The 16,680-nt window shown below is 42.8% G+C and overlaps 1 protein-coding gene and 1 long non-coding RNA gene across 5 annotated transcripts in view; one reads left to right on the forward strand and one right to left on the reverse strand.

The window, feature by feature from the left end:
* PDXK (pyridoxal kinase) overlaps nucleotides 1–16,680 on the forward strand; it is a 76,042-nt gene that overhangs the window by 45,987 nt on the left and 13,375 nt on the right. For all 4 annotated transcript variants that reach the window (XM_026674030.2, XM_087967562.1, XM_087967563.1 and 1 more), the window contains exons 4-7: nucleotides 598–681; nucleotides 3,480–3,526; nucleotides 4,611–4,696; nucleotides 16,345–16,390. In XM_026674030.2, coding sequence (XP_026529815.1) covers nucleotides 598–681; nucleotides 3,480–3,526; nucleotides 4,611–4,696; nucleotides 16,345–16,390 — 263 coding nt within the window. The remainder of the gene's footprint in view (nucleotides 1–597; nucleotides 682–3,479; nucleotides 3,527–4,610; nucleotides 4,697–16,344; nucleotides 16,391–16,680) is intronic.
* Nucleotides 14,507–16,680, reverse strand: part of LOC148130487 (uncharacterized) — a 30,227-nt gene continuing 28,053 nt past the window's right edge. Inside the window, exon 3 of the long non-coding RNA XR_015749944.1 lies at nucleotides 14,507–14,565. This is a non-coding gene — a long non-coding RNA (uncharacterized LOC148130487). The remainder of the gene's footprint in view (nucleotides 14,566–16,680) is intronic.

Consider the following 16,680-nt stretch of genomic DNA (forward strand, 5'->3'; position numbering starts at 1 on the left):
AAAAAGGCCTCAAACCAACTGGAAAAAAATCAGCTCTGAGGCACGCACATATGCAGGGAGGTAAGTTTGCCTGTGGCTCGCGTGCCAGCACAAATGGCTCTGCATGCCACTTGTGACACGTGTGCCCTAGGTTCACCATCAGGGCTATATAGAAAGCTTCTCAAATACAAGTATAGGACAAATCAAAGCATTGCTGAACTGAAGCCAGGCAGTAGTTTCCCCAAATCTCAGAAAGTTTATGATGGTTCATTAAGGATCAGTCATTGAGACTGTGGATATAGATTACAGTTTATCACACTATTACAAATCCTGTGTAATGTATATTGAAAGTTATATACTTCCTTCAATTTCTACAAAAAATAAATGTAAGGAATAAAAGGAGAAGGAAAAAATAAAGGAAGAGAACTGCTAGGAATAAAGGAAAAGTGAAAAGCAATAGAAAAAGGGAAACTTCCAACTTTCTTCAATACAGTTACAAATGTAAAATACATTAATATTTTGATTTAAAATTTAAAAGTAGTATCCATGTAGAAACAAAGCTAGACAAAACTGGTTTATATAACATATAAATAATTTCCCTTTCTCGATTTATCGAAGGCTATACCCGGGACAAATCATTCCTTGCAATGGTGGTTGATATTGTTCAAGAACTAAAGCAACAAAACTCCAATCTGGTATATGGTAAGTTTATGATACATAAACAATTCATTTCCCAGCCTTAATATTGCCAACAGGTGACTAACAGCCCTGGAGAGCACTAGGTTGAGGAAGGCTCTATTCATTATATATTATTGGAGATTCCTCAATTTCTGAGATTTTTTTTAGAGGTGTTATGTTATAAGAAATTAGTATTAGTCATCTTGACTTACAACTCGTTTTGGAGATAAAGAAAAATTGTACTCCTTGTTCACACACATTTCAGTTACAATTCAAAAAACACATTCACCTAGAATGCCTTCAAAATGTGATTCCTCAGATCAAGTGTGGAATTCAAACATTTTTATTACTGGTTCTGTGGTCATGGCTTGGTGGGTGTACTATGTGGTCATGTGACTGGTTGGGTCAAAAGAGAGAAACTCACTTTAACGGGGTTGGACTAGATGACCTCCGGGATCCCTTCCAGCCCTGGATTGTTGTGCTGTTTCAAAGCATCCTCTGAAGCTGCGTCTAGTGTCAGAGTTTGTAGTCCTTCCTTCATCTCCTTTTTCCCTCCCTCCCTCTATCTATCCGTCCACCCATCCATTTATCCATCCATCCATCCATCCATCCATCCATATTTCATTCATTTTCCCTTCCCTCTTTCTCCCTTCCCTCCCACTTTGTTTCTCTTCTCCTTCCTTCCTTCCTTCCTTCCTTCCTTCCTTCCTTCCTTCCTTCCTTCCTTCCTTCCTTCCTTCCTTCCTTTCTTTCTTTCTTTCTTTCTTTCTTTCTTTCTTTCTTTCTTTCTTTCTTTCTTTCTTTCTTTCTCCCTTTCCTCCCTCCCTCCCTCTTTCTCCTCTCCCTCCCATTTACTTTCTTTCTCCCTTCCTTCCTTTCCTTCCTTCCTTCCTTCCTTCCTTCCTTCCTTCCTTCCTTCCTTCCTTCCTTCCTTCCTTCCTTCCTTCCTTCCTTCCTTCTTTTCTTTTCTTTTCTTTTCTTTTCTTTCTTTTCTTTTCTTTTCTTTCTTTCTCTTCCCTAGAGCCATGAAGACCTGGCTATTCTCTTGTGCTCTGAACCAGGATGGTAGATGAGCCCATTGTGATGTGTGTATAGAATATGTTTTTATCACTAATCTCAATTATGTATCAATTATGTCTTCAACTGTTAAAGATTTTTTTTGTTTGCATTGCATTTATTCTTTTTTAAGTTTTATTTTGTACTCTGTCTAATGTATAAAATTGTGAGAGGGATGGCCTTATAATTCTTTTAAATTCTTTTAAATTAATAATTCATCCCCATCACATTAATAGCTCTCCTTAAAACTCTCCATGGGCTTCAGAAAAATACATGGGTAATACAAGAAGGCAGAAAAGCACTACAGACTAAGTTGGATTTGTAATGTTATCTGAGTCTTGAGATAAATCTGTTAAATTACTATCTGTTTTTAACTGCTATTTGCTCATGAATATAGAACAGAAAGCAAGACAATAACATTATCTGATGTTACAAAAGACAGCTAACTTTATTGCGTACATTGGCTTATCTCTTCTAATATTAAAGAGGCAATTCAGTTCCAGAACTTAAAAAGAATTTGAATACAGCAATCATTGAGAAGCTTGTACCACATGTAGCTATCAGCTGCTGTCCTTGAGTTTTCAAACAAGGCTATTTTGGATCAAATTATTATTATTTTGCTTTGAAGAAATAACACATTCTATCATGCTAGGACAGTCTTTTACAACCAATTTTCCTCCAGTTTTAATGACATGCTAAGTTACCTCCAACCGTCATTAGCCAGGGAATAATAGCTCAAAACTATGAAAGGCTGTTAGACTGGGAAAAGTTGTTGTAGGGCATTGGGCTGTTCCAGCTGTTGTTCTGGTCACTTAGATGGTCAGTGCTTGAGAAGTGTTTCTATGATATTTTAAGGTAGACACACTACTTGTGATTTTGCTTGATTTCTTATGGACCCATATAAAAATGCACAAATGACCATTCACTTTTCCTGGAGAGAAAAGTTCTCCCAGGATGGGCTCCAGCACAAGTCCACAATCTTGGAAGAATAAACCTCCCAGTGACCAACTCAGATTGGATTCTGCCACAAATGATCATTTTCTGGTTTTTTTTGGTATTGCTTTTACAGAGATTCACTTCTCAGCACAGGACAGGAACAATTTTTTAAAGCAATGAATATCACTATTGTGTCATTTATCATGTGATATTATATCATTATAGAAGATCTCTGTCAGGTTTCCAAGTGATGGAATCCATTTAAAAAGAAAAGAACAAACTCCATCTTCCAAGACAAATTCTTTTATTTAGGAAAGCATCAAATTGGCAAAGTCCATGGTAATTCCGGATCTGACACAACCCGGAATTACCCCACAATATTAAAAGTTAGAAACAACCCCCCAAAAGTCACATTCTCCAATAGGAATAATTCAACGTTGCTTGATGTCATAAATCTCCACCTCAAGGGGCCCAAGCACGGACAGCTCAGCTCATTTCCCACGAGAAGGAGAATCACCTAGCCAAAATAACTGTTTATCTCCACTCCTCCTCTCTTAGTAATGTGACAAGCCCGAAACCCTTCCCCCATGATTGCCAAAGAGAAAGTAAGAAAAAGAATATATACTAAGCCTAACTAAAATAGCTACACATATGTCAATTTCGGGCTTAACAATCTCTCTTGCACCCCATTTCTGTACATTACTGGAAGTAGCATTGAAATTTGAAACAAGACTGACAGAGTTTTGTTTTAATTGTTACTAATTGTAAAGCATTCTTACGTGCTACTACATGTTCCCTTCTTATGATTAAGTTTTGTCTTTCTTTTGTAGTGTGTGATCCTGTGATGGGTGACAAATGGAGCGGGGAAGGCTGTATGGTTGGTAATCCATTATGAACTTGGCCCATCTTCATAAACAAATGTATTATGCCAAAGACTAAACTGCTTTTGAACAGAAAGCTAATCCTGAGTTTTCATGAATGGACAGAAAAATTAGACTGCTTGAAGCATGGCTGCATAATGAGTGCTTTCTTAAAAATCTATTTATTGGAAGTGGCTTGAGTAATTTTGAGTTATTTCCCCTATGCAACTCTGACCTTTTTACAATTTTGCATTTTAACGTTTACCTTTTTACAATTTTGCATTTTAACGTGTGGCTGTGCAAATATCTAGAGCAGGGGTCCCCAACCACCGGGCCGCGGACCGGTCCCGGTCCGTGGAACATTTCCTACCGGGCCACCGGTTTGCTGGGTGCCGCTGTCTTGTTTGACGACGAAAGTGCTTCCGGGGGAGCTTTTCCGGTTGGAAAGCGGCATTTGGGTCCTGAAGGAATCCTCGCGCCTTAGTTTCGAAGGGGGGGGCAGCTTCGAACGAAACTAAGGCGCGAGGATTCTTTCAGCACCCAAGGCAAGGCGAGCCGAGCGACTGTCCTGAAGCCGTCCCGAAGCGAAGCCCATCGACAAAGGTACCAAGGAGGAGTTGAAGGTGGCGGTGAGAAGCGGGGGACGGCTGGCTGGCTGGCTGGCTGGTCGCTCGGCTCGCCTTGCCTTGTCATGCGTGCTGATGCCGGTACCAGGCCGCGGATCATTTTGTGATGCCAATACCGGGCCGCGGCACAAAAAAGGTTGAGGGCCACTGATCTAGAGTATTGCTACTATGCACTCATATCTATACAATTCATACATTTTTTGCAAATATGACCTGAAAGAGCCGAACCATAGATACCTGAAGATTAGGAGACTGTATTGTTTAGAGCTTTTACAGCCTAGTGTTAGGGATTGTCAACGTTTGTTTTAACATTCCTTCACATGGAAATTTTGTAAATGTACTTTGCTTATGAGTCTCAGCTACCAGTTAATTGAGAGGAACTGTCCCTGTATGTGTTTATATTTGAACCCTTTTTACTTTCCTAGAATGAACTGCCTAATCTTCTAAAATTATTATAACTTCCTTTGTTTTTCAGTATGTTCCAGAGGACCTCTTTCCAGTGTATAAGGATAACGTGGTGCCTGTAGCAGATATAATAACACCAAATCAGTTTGAAGCTGAGTGAGTGCTGTTACAAATTTTCCATAGAGATTGGGGTTTTTTTTCATTGTTCAGCAATGAATAGCAGAAAAACCAAACTTTTAAAAATGTATCAACTCAGTTGTTGATTTAAAAATAGTAAATTAGTGTCTCTTTAAAGGACATGAATACATTTTTCTCTTCTTTTCTGGATAGTTTTTTTTAAACTATGTGAAGGAAATTCAAAAACTTTTATGCAGTAAAACTGTTAATCCTCTTACTTGCATTCAAGCTAAGATAAAAAAATATTAAAGCTATTATGCATTTATGTTCTTCAAAAAATGCATTTTTGAAAACTACTGTTGCCAGTTGCACAGTGTGTAAATAATGTAATGTGTAGTTTTATCCTTAATAGGAGTGCTAACTAAGAAGATTGGGAGGATCTACTTTTTCATATAGATATGAATATTGGAATGTCTACATCAGTGGCTTTTTTTTGGGGCCAAAATGTTTCAAAACATTTCATTAATCAAAAATTTATTCAGAAACAAATTAGACCTCATCTCATTGGCCCAACAAAAAAATAGAGGGGTGGTGTTATATGCTAAAGAAAAGATTGCGGCTAAACAAATCTATAAGGATAAAGAAGGGAGGATTCTGATTGTAGAACTAGGAATAAATCACAAAAAAGTAGCAATCATAGAAATTTATGCCCTGAATGGAGGACAAGAGCAGTTTCATAGAACACTATAAAACATAATTCACAATATAGAGCAGTGGTCCCCAACCTTTTTGTACCAGGGACCAGTTTCAAGCACAAACACTTTTTCAAGGACCGGGAGGTGGGGGAAGAATCCGAGTTTGGTGGTTTGCTTGCAGACGTTTCATTACCTGACTAGGTAACATCTGATGTTACCTAGTCGGGTAATAAAACGTCTGCCAGCAAACCACCAAGTTCAGGGAACGCCTCGGCCCTGCCTCCCTCAGCCCCATCCCTCAGGTGTCTCCATCCCTCAGGTGTCTCCCTCCCTCCCTCAGGTGTCTGCCTCGTTCCTCTCTCAGTCGCTCTCTCGCTGCTCCACCAGCCCAGGAAGAAACTGCTTCAAAGAAGCCGGGGTGGTGGTGGCTTTTCCTGTCGCCGCAGCTCCTCCGAGCGCCCGTTTACCCCCACCCGCCCCACCGCGCATTCAGCCCAGTGCTCCGTTCTGCCTGCCTGCCTTCGTTTCGGAGCAGCTTGGCTGATAAAAAGAGCGAATAGTTATTATTCTCAGCCGAAGCTGCTCCCAAACAACCACACAGGCAGGCAGGCAGAACGGAGCACTGAATTGAACCGCGCGCGGGCGGGGGGGTGAACGGGCGCTTCGGAGGAGCTGCGGCGACAGGAAAAGCCACACACCCCGGCTTCTTTGAAGCAGTTTCTTCCTGGGCTGGTGGAGGACCGAGAGAGCGACTGAGAGAGGAACGAGGCGGGAGGAAACCGAAGCTGCTGAGCCAGAGAGCAGGACAGGCTTCGGTTGCTTCCTCCCTCCCCTTCTTTCATTTGTGTCCTTGATCCCCGATCCCAGCAGCATTCACTGAAGGCGAAGAAAGCCGCCAGTTTTTTTTATTTTTTATTATTTGCGGCCCGGTACAGAGTGCTCCACGGACTGGTACCGGTACGCGGCCCGGTGGTTGAGGACCCCTGATATAGAGTATGATGAGATTTGTTTATTAGAGGACTTTAATGCAATCACAGTTAAAAAAATAGACTGCAAAAGTAATAACATAAGGAAAGGAACAAGAAGAACATTACCAAAAAAACTTCTTTAAAATGGCAGAGGAACTAAATATCCAAGACATCTGGAGAGAAAGAAATCCGAAGGAAAACCAATACATTTACTATTCATATAGACACTGCTCATGATCCAGAATTGATATGGTGTAGATGTCAACGGAATTCAACACAGAAGTAAAAGAAGTAGAAATTGAGATGAATCCCTGGACCGACCCCAACTCTATTAAATTTAGCTGGAAAGGACAAAGCAAAACTCCTAGATGGACACTAAAAAATGCGATCTTAAAGGAGAAAGATTTTACATTAAAGATGGAGAAAGAGCTAGGCCTCTTCTTCAAGGAAAATAAAGAAGAAAATACATTCCTGCAAAATCTTTGGGACACAGCGAAGGCATACATGAGAGGGGTGGCTATAATCATATATGGCAAAAAAAAAAAAAAGGAAAAAAAAGACAGAAAACCCTAGAAGATGAATATAAAGGTTTGGAAATGAACCTCCAGAAAGAACCAAAAAAGAAAAATTTAAAATAACTAATGGATTTAATTAAACATAAACTAAATGTCCCAGAGAAAGAAGATCTAGCACAATTAAAAAGAACAAAACAAAACTTTTTCAAGAATGCAAATTAACCAGGGACATGGCTAGCATATAAGTTGAAAAAGCAGAAAAAAAAAGATGGATTGGCAAACTACAGAATGAACTAGGGAAGATATGCTACCAGGATGAGGAAAATAAGAAGATAATTCAGGAGTTCTACAAGAAATTATATAATGAAAACAACCGTAACCCAGATGAAAAAGTGATACAATGCCTAAAGAAAGCGGAGTTATCAAAAATTACAGAGAAGATAAAAAATATGTTGAATGAAGAGGTTAGGATGTCAGAAGTAATTTCAGCAATAAATAAACAACAAAACAATAAAACACAGGGACCAGACGGACTCCCATTAGAACTATATAAAGGCCAACAAGAAATATTAGGACTAACTCTACTTGGAAGTATTTAATGCGGTTCTAGATGAGGCGAAGATATAACGGATGGAAGCAAATATCATATTGATACCTAAAGAAAATACAGACCAGGCACTAATTAAAAACTATAGACCAATACCCCTTTTAAATTCAGACTATAAGATATTCACATCGAAAATAGCTGAACGACTAAAAAAATTCTTAAATGATTTCATACATGAGGATCAAAATGTTTTTTTTATCAAAAAGGCAAATTAAAAATAACATAAGAATAATATTAGACACCTTAGAATTCTATGAATTACATAGCGGAAGACAAGTAGCACTACTTTTCTTGGATGCCCAAAAAGCATTCAACAATGTTAAATGGGAATTCATGTTACAGCAACTTAAATATATGAACTTTGGAGAAATTCAATTTCTGCGATATATTCCAATCAAGAAGCTAAAATAATAATAAACGGAGAGATGACAAAAACATTTAAAATACAGAAAGGAATGAGACAAGGATGCCCATTATCCCCGCTATTATTCATACTAACCCTGGAAGTGTTAACAAGGAGAATCAGGAAAGAAACACAAATAAAAGGGGCGTTGGTCCTATCTGAATGCTTCTTTTCGGGGAGCCAAAGGGAGAATCCAGGATGGGGTAGTCTCTAGTCTCCTAGCTCTGCAGACCAAGTTGAAAAACTGAGGACACACCCCCTGGTAATGGTCCCCAGTTCTGAACGACATCAAAGTGAATTCAGCTGCTCCTCGTCCTCAAACAGATAGCTCAGTTGATACTGCGAAAAAAGGGACATTTCCTCCCTATTCCAACCTGACAGAATACAGGGTGGGACTGGATTCTCCCTTCGGCTCCCCGAGAAGCGTTCAGGTAGGACCAACGCCCCTTCTCCACTGAGCCTAAGGGAGAATCCAGGATGGGACATACCAAAGCTGGCTGATGGCTGTCCTACGGATGGGATCTGGATTGGTCAGAGGTCCCCACCTCTACATGCACACCCTGCAGGACTCGTCTTCCAAAAGACGCCTCCGCTGAGGCCAAGGAGTCAATTTTGTAATGTCTTATGAATGGGGTCACCAATGACCAGGTCGCAGCTCTACAAAATGTCCAGAATCGATGCCTGCATTGCCCAGGCTGCGGTTGTCACTGCACTTCTGGTTGAGTGTGCTATGATTCTCCTGGGTACAGGAAGGCTCTGTAACTCATAGGCCTTTGCAATGCAGGCTGTGAGGCAGCGAGCTACTGTGGAAGGTGTCACCCTGCGACCCAAAGTTGACAGCTGAAAGGAAACAAACAGGGCTTCCATCCTCCTAAGACAAGTTCTTTTAATGTAAATACGAGGGCCCTCCTGACGTCCAAGGTGTGCCATTTTCTCTCCAGTGCATGGGTAGGCTCAGGAAAGAAGTTAGGCAAAATCAACTCCTGTGAACGATGGAATAAGGAGTTCACCTTGGGCAGAAAGGTAGGGTCCAACCGCAGAACCACCCTGTCTGCATGGAATACGCACAGATTCTTCCTGATGGATAAGGCTGCCAACTCGAAATACGCCTGGCTGGGGTAATGGCCACCAAGAATGACACCTTGCATGTGAGAAGGCGAAGGCAGACTTTACGCAAAGGTTCAAATGGGGGAGAAGTCAGTGCATGCAGGACCTTAGGCAAATCCCAGGTGGGGTAGTGGTGGACCACTGGTGGCCTCAAATTCGTGGCTCCCCTAAGGAAGGCTTTCACCCAAGGGTGTTGGGCCAGAGTAGTAGAGCCCTTGACCGAAATCACCGAGGCCAAGGCCGCCACCTGTCTCTTCAAGGTATTGGGGGCAAGACCTCTATCCAACCTGTCCTGCAGGAACTCTAATATCTTTGCAACAGAAACAACAGTGGTTCCAATTGGTGACTAGTGCACCAACTGCAGAAAATCTTCCACGTTGCATTATATATCCTGGTCATGGAAAGTCTTCTGGCCACCTGGATTGTCTGAATGACCTTTGTGGAAAACTACTCCCATTTCAGGATCCCCCACTCAAGCGCCAGATGGTCAACCAAAACCAGGCTGGATCTGGGTGCTCGATTGGGCCCTGGCTGAGGGAGATCTTGTGCAGGGGAATTCTCCAGGGTCTGGTGACTGACAAGCCCACCAGGTCAGCGAACCAGGGACGCCTGGGCCAGTAAGGGGCTACCAACAGAACTTCCGCCCTTTCTATCAGTACTTTCCTGATTGCCCCTGGAATCGGGAAGGGGGGAAGGCATACAATAGTCCCTGGGGCCACCTGCACTGGAGAGCGTTGACCCCTTCTCCCTGGGCAGGGAATCGAGCAAAGAACCTCGGGAGCTGCGTGTTCTCTGGCGATGCAAAGAGATCCAGAATCGGGCAGCCAAAGCATTCCGTCATCTCCTGGAAGAGACTGGGATGCAGTCGCCATTCTAGTGCCCTGCTCAACCAGTCTGCCTGCACGTTGGACACTCCCGAGATATGTTCTGCTCGTAGGGACAACAGGTTTCTCTCCGCCCACCTGCACAATTGAGTTGCCTCCTGCATTAGAGATCTGAAGCGTGTGCCCCCCTGCTGGTTTATGTGGGCCTTGGTAGCCACATTGTCCGTGAGGAGAAGAACATGTCTCCCCACCACCTCCTGCCTTAGATCCTTGAGCGCTAAGCGGGCAGCCCTGAACTCTAGCCAATTTATGTTGTGGGCAAGCTCCTCTCATGACCACCTCCCCTGGGTGACCTGGACTCCCAAGTGGGGCCCCCAACCATAGAGACTGGCTTTGGTGGTGATGGTAATCCTCTGGGGTTCCCTGTACAAGCATCCCTGATCCATGGCTCAGGACTGCCACCAATGGAGGGAACGAAGAACTGGCAAGGGGACACGAACCCTCCTTGGAGAGTCGCCCCTGCTCGCCCTCTGGTAAGGGAGCAAGAACCACTGAAGGGGTGGGGGCATGGAAGTGGGCCCATGGGACAATCCCGATGGATGATATCATTTTGCCGAGAAGTTGAGACAGCAAGATGATAGGCGCCTCTCTGGAAGACAGGATCAGCGACGTGACTTCCCTGATACTGTCTCGATGCTCCTGTGAGAGAAAAACTTGTCCGGCCAAGGTGTCTATGAGAGCCCCCAAATGCAAGAGCCGAATTGATGGTACTAGGTGGCATTCGTCCAGTTTTATCGAGAACCCGTGCTCTCGAAGAATTCTGATGCTATCAGGATGTTGTCCAAATAGCATTGGATCCTTATGGGTAAGGCTCTGAGGTGTGCCGCTACTGCTGCCAAGAGCTTGGTAAAAGTCCAAGGGGCTGATGACAGGCCGAACAGGAGAGCCCTGTATTGAAAATGGCGGCCGCCATAACAAAACCTCAGGAACTGATGGTGGTTGGGGTGTATGGTCAAGTCTACCGAGGCCAAAAAATCTCCCTCCCACAGTCCCTCTAGAATGGAGTGGAGGGAGTGCATCTTGAACCTTCGGTAGATTAGATGTCTGTTGAGCCCTTTCAGGTTGAGGATTGCTTGCCACCCCCACCCCCCAAGGCCTTTGGAATCACAAACAACATTGAATAGAAACCCTGTCTCTCCTGGTCTACTGGAACCGGCTGGATGGCCCGAATGTCCAACAGATGGTGGATCGCCGATTCCGTGAGATCCCTCTTTGAGGGGTCCCTGGAGACAGGGCAGCACACAAAGGTTCTTGGGGTGGAGGAGAGAAACTCTAGAGAGAGACCTGACCATAAGGTTGACAGGATCCAAGCGTCCGTCATGATCTGTTCCCACCTCTGCCAGAACAGTCCCAGATGGCCCCCTATGGGGGATGAGACTCGGGCATCACTTGTTGTGCCTGAAGGGTCTATTGGAACCCCTAAAGGACCTTCTGCCCTCTTGCCTCTAACACCCTCTGGTGGCAAAGGCCTGTCTATCGGCCTGAGACGAGGATCTTTGGAAGAAGGGCCTACTTTGATGGGGAAAGCCTGCCCCAGCTTCACCCTGTTTAAAGGAGAGCTTCCTGTAGTAGGGATGAGACCTGTAATCAAAGCGCCTCCCCTGGGAGGGCAGGATCTTTCGCTTGTCCCTGGTTTCAATAAAAAAAAGGATCCAGGGCCTCCCCTTTATAGGGAGCCAACGCCAGCTTCCATTTGGTTCTGACGTCCATCTGCCAATTTCTTAGCCAGAGAAGCCTGCATGCTGTTATGGAAGAGGCCATGGCTCTGGAAGAAAATTTGGCTGATATGAGGGTGGCATCAGCAGTCAGTTGAGCTGCAGCTACAATCTTATTCAGGTCCTGATGCACCCTGAGATCCTCAGGTGGGATTCTGCCCTGTAGCTGCCTCAGCCACCACAAAGAGACCCGAGTAAAAAAAGATGCGGTCATCGATGCTCTGATGGCCCAGGAGTCGGCTTGATGAGCTCTCCAGAGCGCCTTCTTCTCCTCTGTCTTTAAAACGTCCTCCGCATCAGGTGGGATGACAGATGAGGAAGCTAGGGCTATCACTGGGCCATCTACCTTTGGCATTTCCATAATGTCCAAAAGGTCCTTGTCTACATTAAATAAGGTAGACTCAGGTCCACTGGGGCAAATGTACATCCCAGGGGACTCCCACTGCTTTTTGATCAGGTTCAGAAACATCTAGGGCAGCAGTACAGCGTCCACCACAGATGCTTTCTCAGTGAACAGGAAATCCTCCTGATCCTCTCCCTCCTTGGGAAGGTCCTGAGTAACCATGTCCTTTTTGAGATGAGCCGTGCTCTTGGCCTTAACCAGCAGAGTCTTGAAAAGAGCCGGCTGGAAAAGGCCTTTAAAGGAGGAGGGACCTGCTACCTCCGACTCCTCATCCGAAAAATCCCTTTCTGGAAGGAAGTCTCTCTTAGAGCCAAGCTGAGCACTCTCTGAAGTGGATCAGCTGTTCTACAGAAGCCTGCCCCTGCCCCTGCCCCTGCAGGACCCATCTGTTAGTGTCCAAATAAGATAGCTGGCGTAACTGGTTGACCTCTGCTTGCAATTCCTGTCTTATTGTTTGGGAGATCCAGGCTCTCATGAAGGATGGCATTTCTTGCATCTGGGTCTCCTCAGGCTGTAAGCCAGCTGCTGTAGGTGTAAAGGTGGCTGCAGGCACAGGTCTGGCTCCGCTGGAGACTTGGTCTGCAGGTGCCGCCATCGAGATCCCCTGAGACGGCTCAGAAAAATTGTGAGAGGTCTCAGCCCTGATTTGGAGGTTTCCCTGAAAATCCTGTGTACTTGAAAATCCTGAGCCCCCAGGAGACCAGGCAGTCATATACTGCCTATCTGCCAGTTGGTCTGGCTGCCTGTCATCTTGAGGAGGCAAAGTTTGAGAGGTGGCTCTGTTTTCAGCCATCCTGGAATCTCTCACTGCCCTGTCAAACTGTTTGTCTATGGCTTTTTGTCTACGTCTGGCCTGTCTATCCTCAGCCCTAGAGGGTCTCTTAGGGGCTAGAGCCCTGGCTCTAATCCTAGCTGCTGCCTCCAGACCAGCAGACCTGGGCTTAGGAGATCCTTTTACAGCCTTCTCTCTACCCTGCTGAGGAACTAACAATTCTTGATCAGCTCCCTTGGCGGCCATCTTTGAGCCCACCAAAAATAACTGTCACTTGACAGGGGTAGAGAAAGGGAAAAAGAAGTAAAAAAACAAAAAATATTCAGCCTAAGCTGTCAGCTACGGCCACAGTAGCTGTCCACCACTTCAGGAGGCTAGTGCGACCCAAAGTGGTGAGCTCAGCCCAGCTCCACAATTCAAAAGCCGAGTCAGGGAAAAAAAAGTTGAAAAAGGCTGCCTCTTTGAATTGCAGCAAGCACTGACAGGTCAGAAGCTTGCAAGCTGCGCTGGCTGCACCGCAATTATCAGGCAGACTCAAGCATCTCGCAGCTGCCACGGTGCTCTGGGGACTGGGTGGGGGGGGTCAGGATTTAATTCCAATGGCCAGAACCCCCCCCCCAGGGACAATCCTGGAGACAAATTGCAAGATTGTCCCCAAATGAAATAAATGGCCGCTGCTGCCGAAAAGGGACAGTAGCGCTTAGCGGCAGCTGCAGCTCATCCCAAGCAAGGGAAAGTGGATCAGGAGAAGGCGAGTTGAATAAGACACCGACTCCCACCCCAGCCCAGGCCACACGGGCTCTCAGGGTCACTTCCACCCAAGTTTTGGCACAAAACAGAAAAAAAAACCAGTCCACCAACAAGGAAAGTCAAAAAATTAAAATAACAAGCAAAAAACCGCGAACTGGAAAAAAGGCGTGAAAAAAAATGAAAGTGCTAAACCAACAAGCCTGTCAAACCTGATCTAAGTCTCTCTGCTAAAAAAGCTTAATCCAGGGGGTGAATATTCTTCTACAATCCTAACTATTCAGAGCCCTTAAAGGGTGGTCTGAACATGCTGAGACCGAGTGAAGAACTGGGGACTGTTACCAGGGGGTGTGTCCTCAGTTTTTCAACTCGGTCTGCAGAGCTAGGAGACTAGAGACTACCCCATCCTGGATTCTCCCTTCGGCTCAGTGGAGAAGGTCTAGAAATTAAGGGGAAAACATTTAAATTACAAGCGTTTGCAGATGACAGTTTTCATCTTGGAAGAACCACAACAATTGAGGCCGAAACTCATGGAGATACTAGAAGATTATGGGGAAGCTGCAGGATTAAAAATAAAGAAAGAAAAAACTAAAAAGATAGTCAAGAACATGACAAACAAACAGAAAGAAAATCTTGCCAGGGGAATAGATATCCAGATAGGGATTAACATCTTGACAAGATGTACAACAATCAAAGAGGATAAGGTAACTATGTTATATATTTTTCAAATTTCATTATATTTGTAGAATGCAATGACAATAAAGGTATTCTATGTTAAATTAGTGAAGCAAATAAAAGATTTGGAAAAATGGAGAACTCTGAAGCTTTCACTAATGGGTAGAATAGCCGTAATAAAAATGAATGTATTGCCAAAACTGCTCTTTCTGTTCCAAAATATACCCATAAAACTAGATAATTTTGGTGGGGGGGAAATTTGAATAAAATGACATTAAATTTCATATGGCAGGGGAAAAAACCTAGGATTAAATTAAAACTTTTACAAGAGGTTAAAGAAAGAGGTGGTTTTGGTTTACCAGATTGGGAAATATATTATCAAGCAGCAATGCTCACCAGGGTAAAAGATTGGATAACCTTAAAAAATAGAAGATTATTATCACTAGAAGGCCATGACTTACAACTAGGTTGGCATGCATTTTTATAGGTATGGCAGCTACAGTGCACATAAATGTTTTCAAAGACACCAGATTAGACAAGCATTGTTCATGGTATGGAGTAAAATTAAACAGCAAATTTATATGGAAATTCCAGCTTGGTTATCCATTTTAGAGGCATTAATACATCCAAACCTTTTGAATCAAGAAAAAATTATCACATACCAGGAAATAATAAATAAAAAAGGGAATTGAAGTCCAGACAAGAGCTAAAAGAGCAAGGGGTAGATTTGGAATGGTGGACCTACTTACAAATTCAAACAAGATATGGGAAAGACATGATTAGTAGACAAGCCACAACACTACATTGCAGTTTTATTGGGGACAGATGACAAATTGATGAGGAAAATTTATAAATTCCTATTGGACTATAAAATGAATGACGAACAGGTAAAGGAAACGATGATGGTATGGGCCAAAATTTTTGGACATTATATAGATTTGGATAATTGGCAAACATTATGGGAGCGAAATAAAAATATAACGTTGGCCACATCATATAAGGAAAACTTAGATAAGATGTTTTATAGGTGGCACCTCCCTCCCGCAAGATTGGCTAAAATGTACAAAAATCTGTCACCTATTTGTTGGAAATGTACCCAAGAACATAGAACATATTACCTTTGAGAAAACTCAGGAGTTTTGGCATAAGTTCCAAATGTGGTTAGAAGAGATGATGGGACAGAAAATAGAGTATAAATCGGAATTATTTTTACTTGGCATTATGACAGAAAGATATAGCAAAGAGGAGATTTACCTAATAGTACATATTATCACTGCAGCAAGAATGACTTTCACCCAAAAATAGAAAGAGAGAAATTCCCAACGAAGGTGAGGTGATAAAAAAAGATATTGATATGTGCTGAAATGGATAGATTGACTCTAGAATTAAAAAATAAGGAAGAGACAGAATACCACAAAATATGGAACAAATTTTATCAATGGTGGGAAAAGAAAGGAAGGACCCAGAATAAAAAGTAGGATCTGTAGAATGGGTAATTACGGATAAAAATGAATTGTACAAGTGTATAAATGCACAAATGTATATAAAATATGTATTATATCTGATAACATGTATGACAAAAAGGAATGTCAGGACGATTACACCGTTTCCAATGTTTTAATAATTTAATCAATAACAAAATTTGGGGGGTGGGGGGTAAATTAGACCTGCTTTTGAGAGACATTTCGGCAGAAATCAACAGAATAAAGTTAAACCTGCTCTGAATTCCTGAAATAATAAACTCAGTGAAGTGGTTCAATCTCCGTTGGGAATTCTGCTCAAGTGCCTTTGAAGCTAAGGTACCAGCAACATTCTTTTGAGTGGACAGCCTTAAAACAATTCTGAACACTGGTGCAAAGGCTAAAGGAGAAGGAACTAGAATCATACTTTGTGGAATTGTGGTAAGCTTGTGGAATTATTGATAGTTTCCTTTAAAAATGCATCTTGAGCTTCCATTAAGCTATGTGGTAGCCACAGAATACCATACTTTGGCTTCAATAATATATCTACTGTATTTAATAGAATGGGACAAGAGAGTGGTTAAATAGATTGGTGCAAAGTTTTTACAAATTTTATCTCATTTATCATTAAAAGAGATTTAATTGATGTTTTTCACCAAAATATTCCATGAAAAACATGGAAATTTTATTTCTAATGGGAAAAACAATGTTTTAAATTTTTATTTCCTTACTTTAGGTTACTTACTGGCAGGAAGATACGCTCTGAAAAAGAAGCAATAGAGGTAAGTGTGTTGGAAGCCAGGTTTCTCCTTCAGTGCTTTAACAGGATGATAGAGCTACATCTCTTTTCTACTAAAATTTTCCCCACCATCCATTATGCAGAAAATTATAAATTAGAAGTGACTGTGCTATCTATCAGCAATAAATAAATTGGAGTATATCAGATTTGATATACTGCCCCTGGTGTTTATGCCAATTTTGTAGTCATGATGTCTGAGCTCCTGCGATAAACAGATTCCACTATAGAGCTTACTTATCCTAAAACATTTCATTAAGCAAATCTGTTAATACA

This window comes from Notechis scutatus, chromosome 5 (assembly GCF_049901735.1).
Source record: "Notechis scutatus isolate UNSWTSFEM ecotype Mainland chromosome 5, rNotScu1.2, whole genome shotgun sequence".
Lineage (NCBI taxonomy): Eukaryota > Metazoa > Chordata > Lepidosauria > Squamata > Elapidae > Notechis > Notechis scutatus.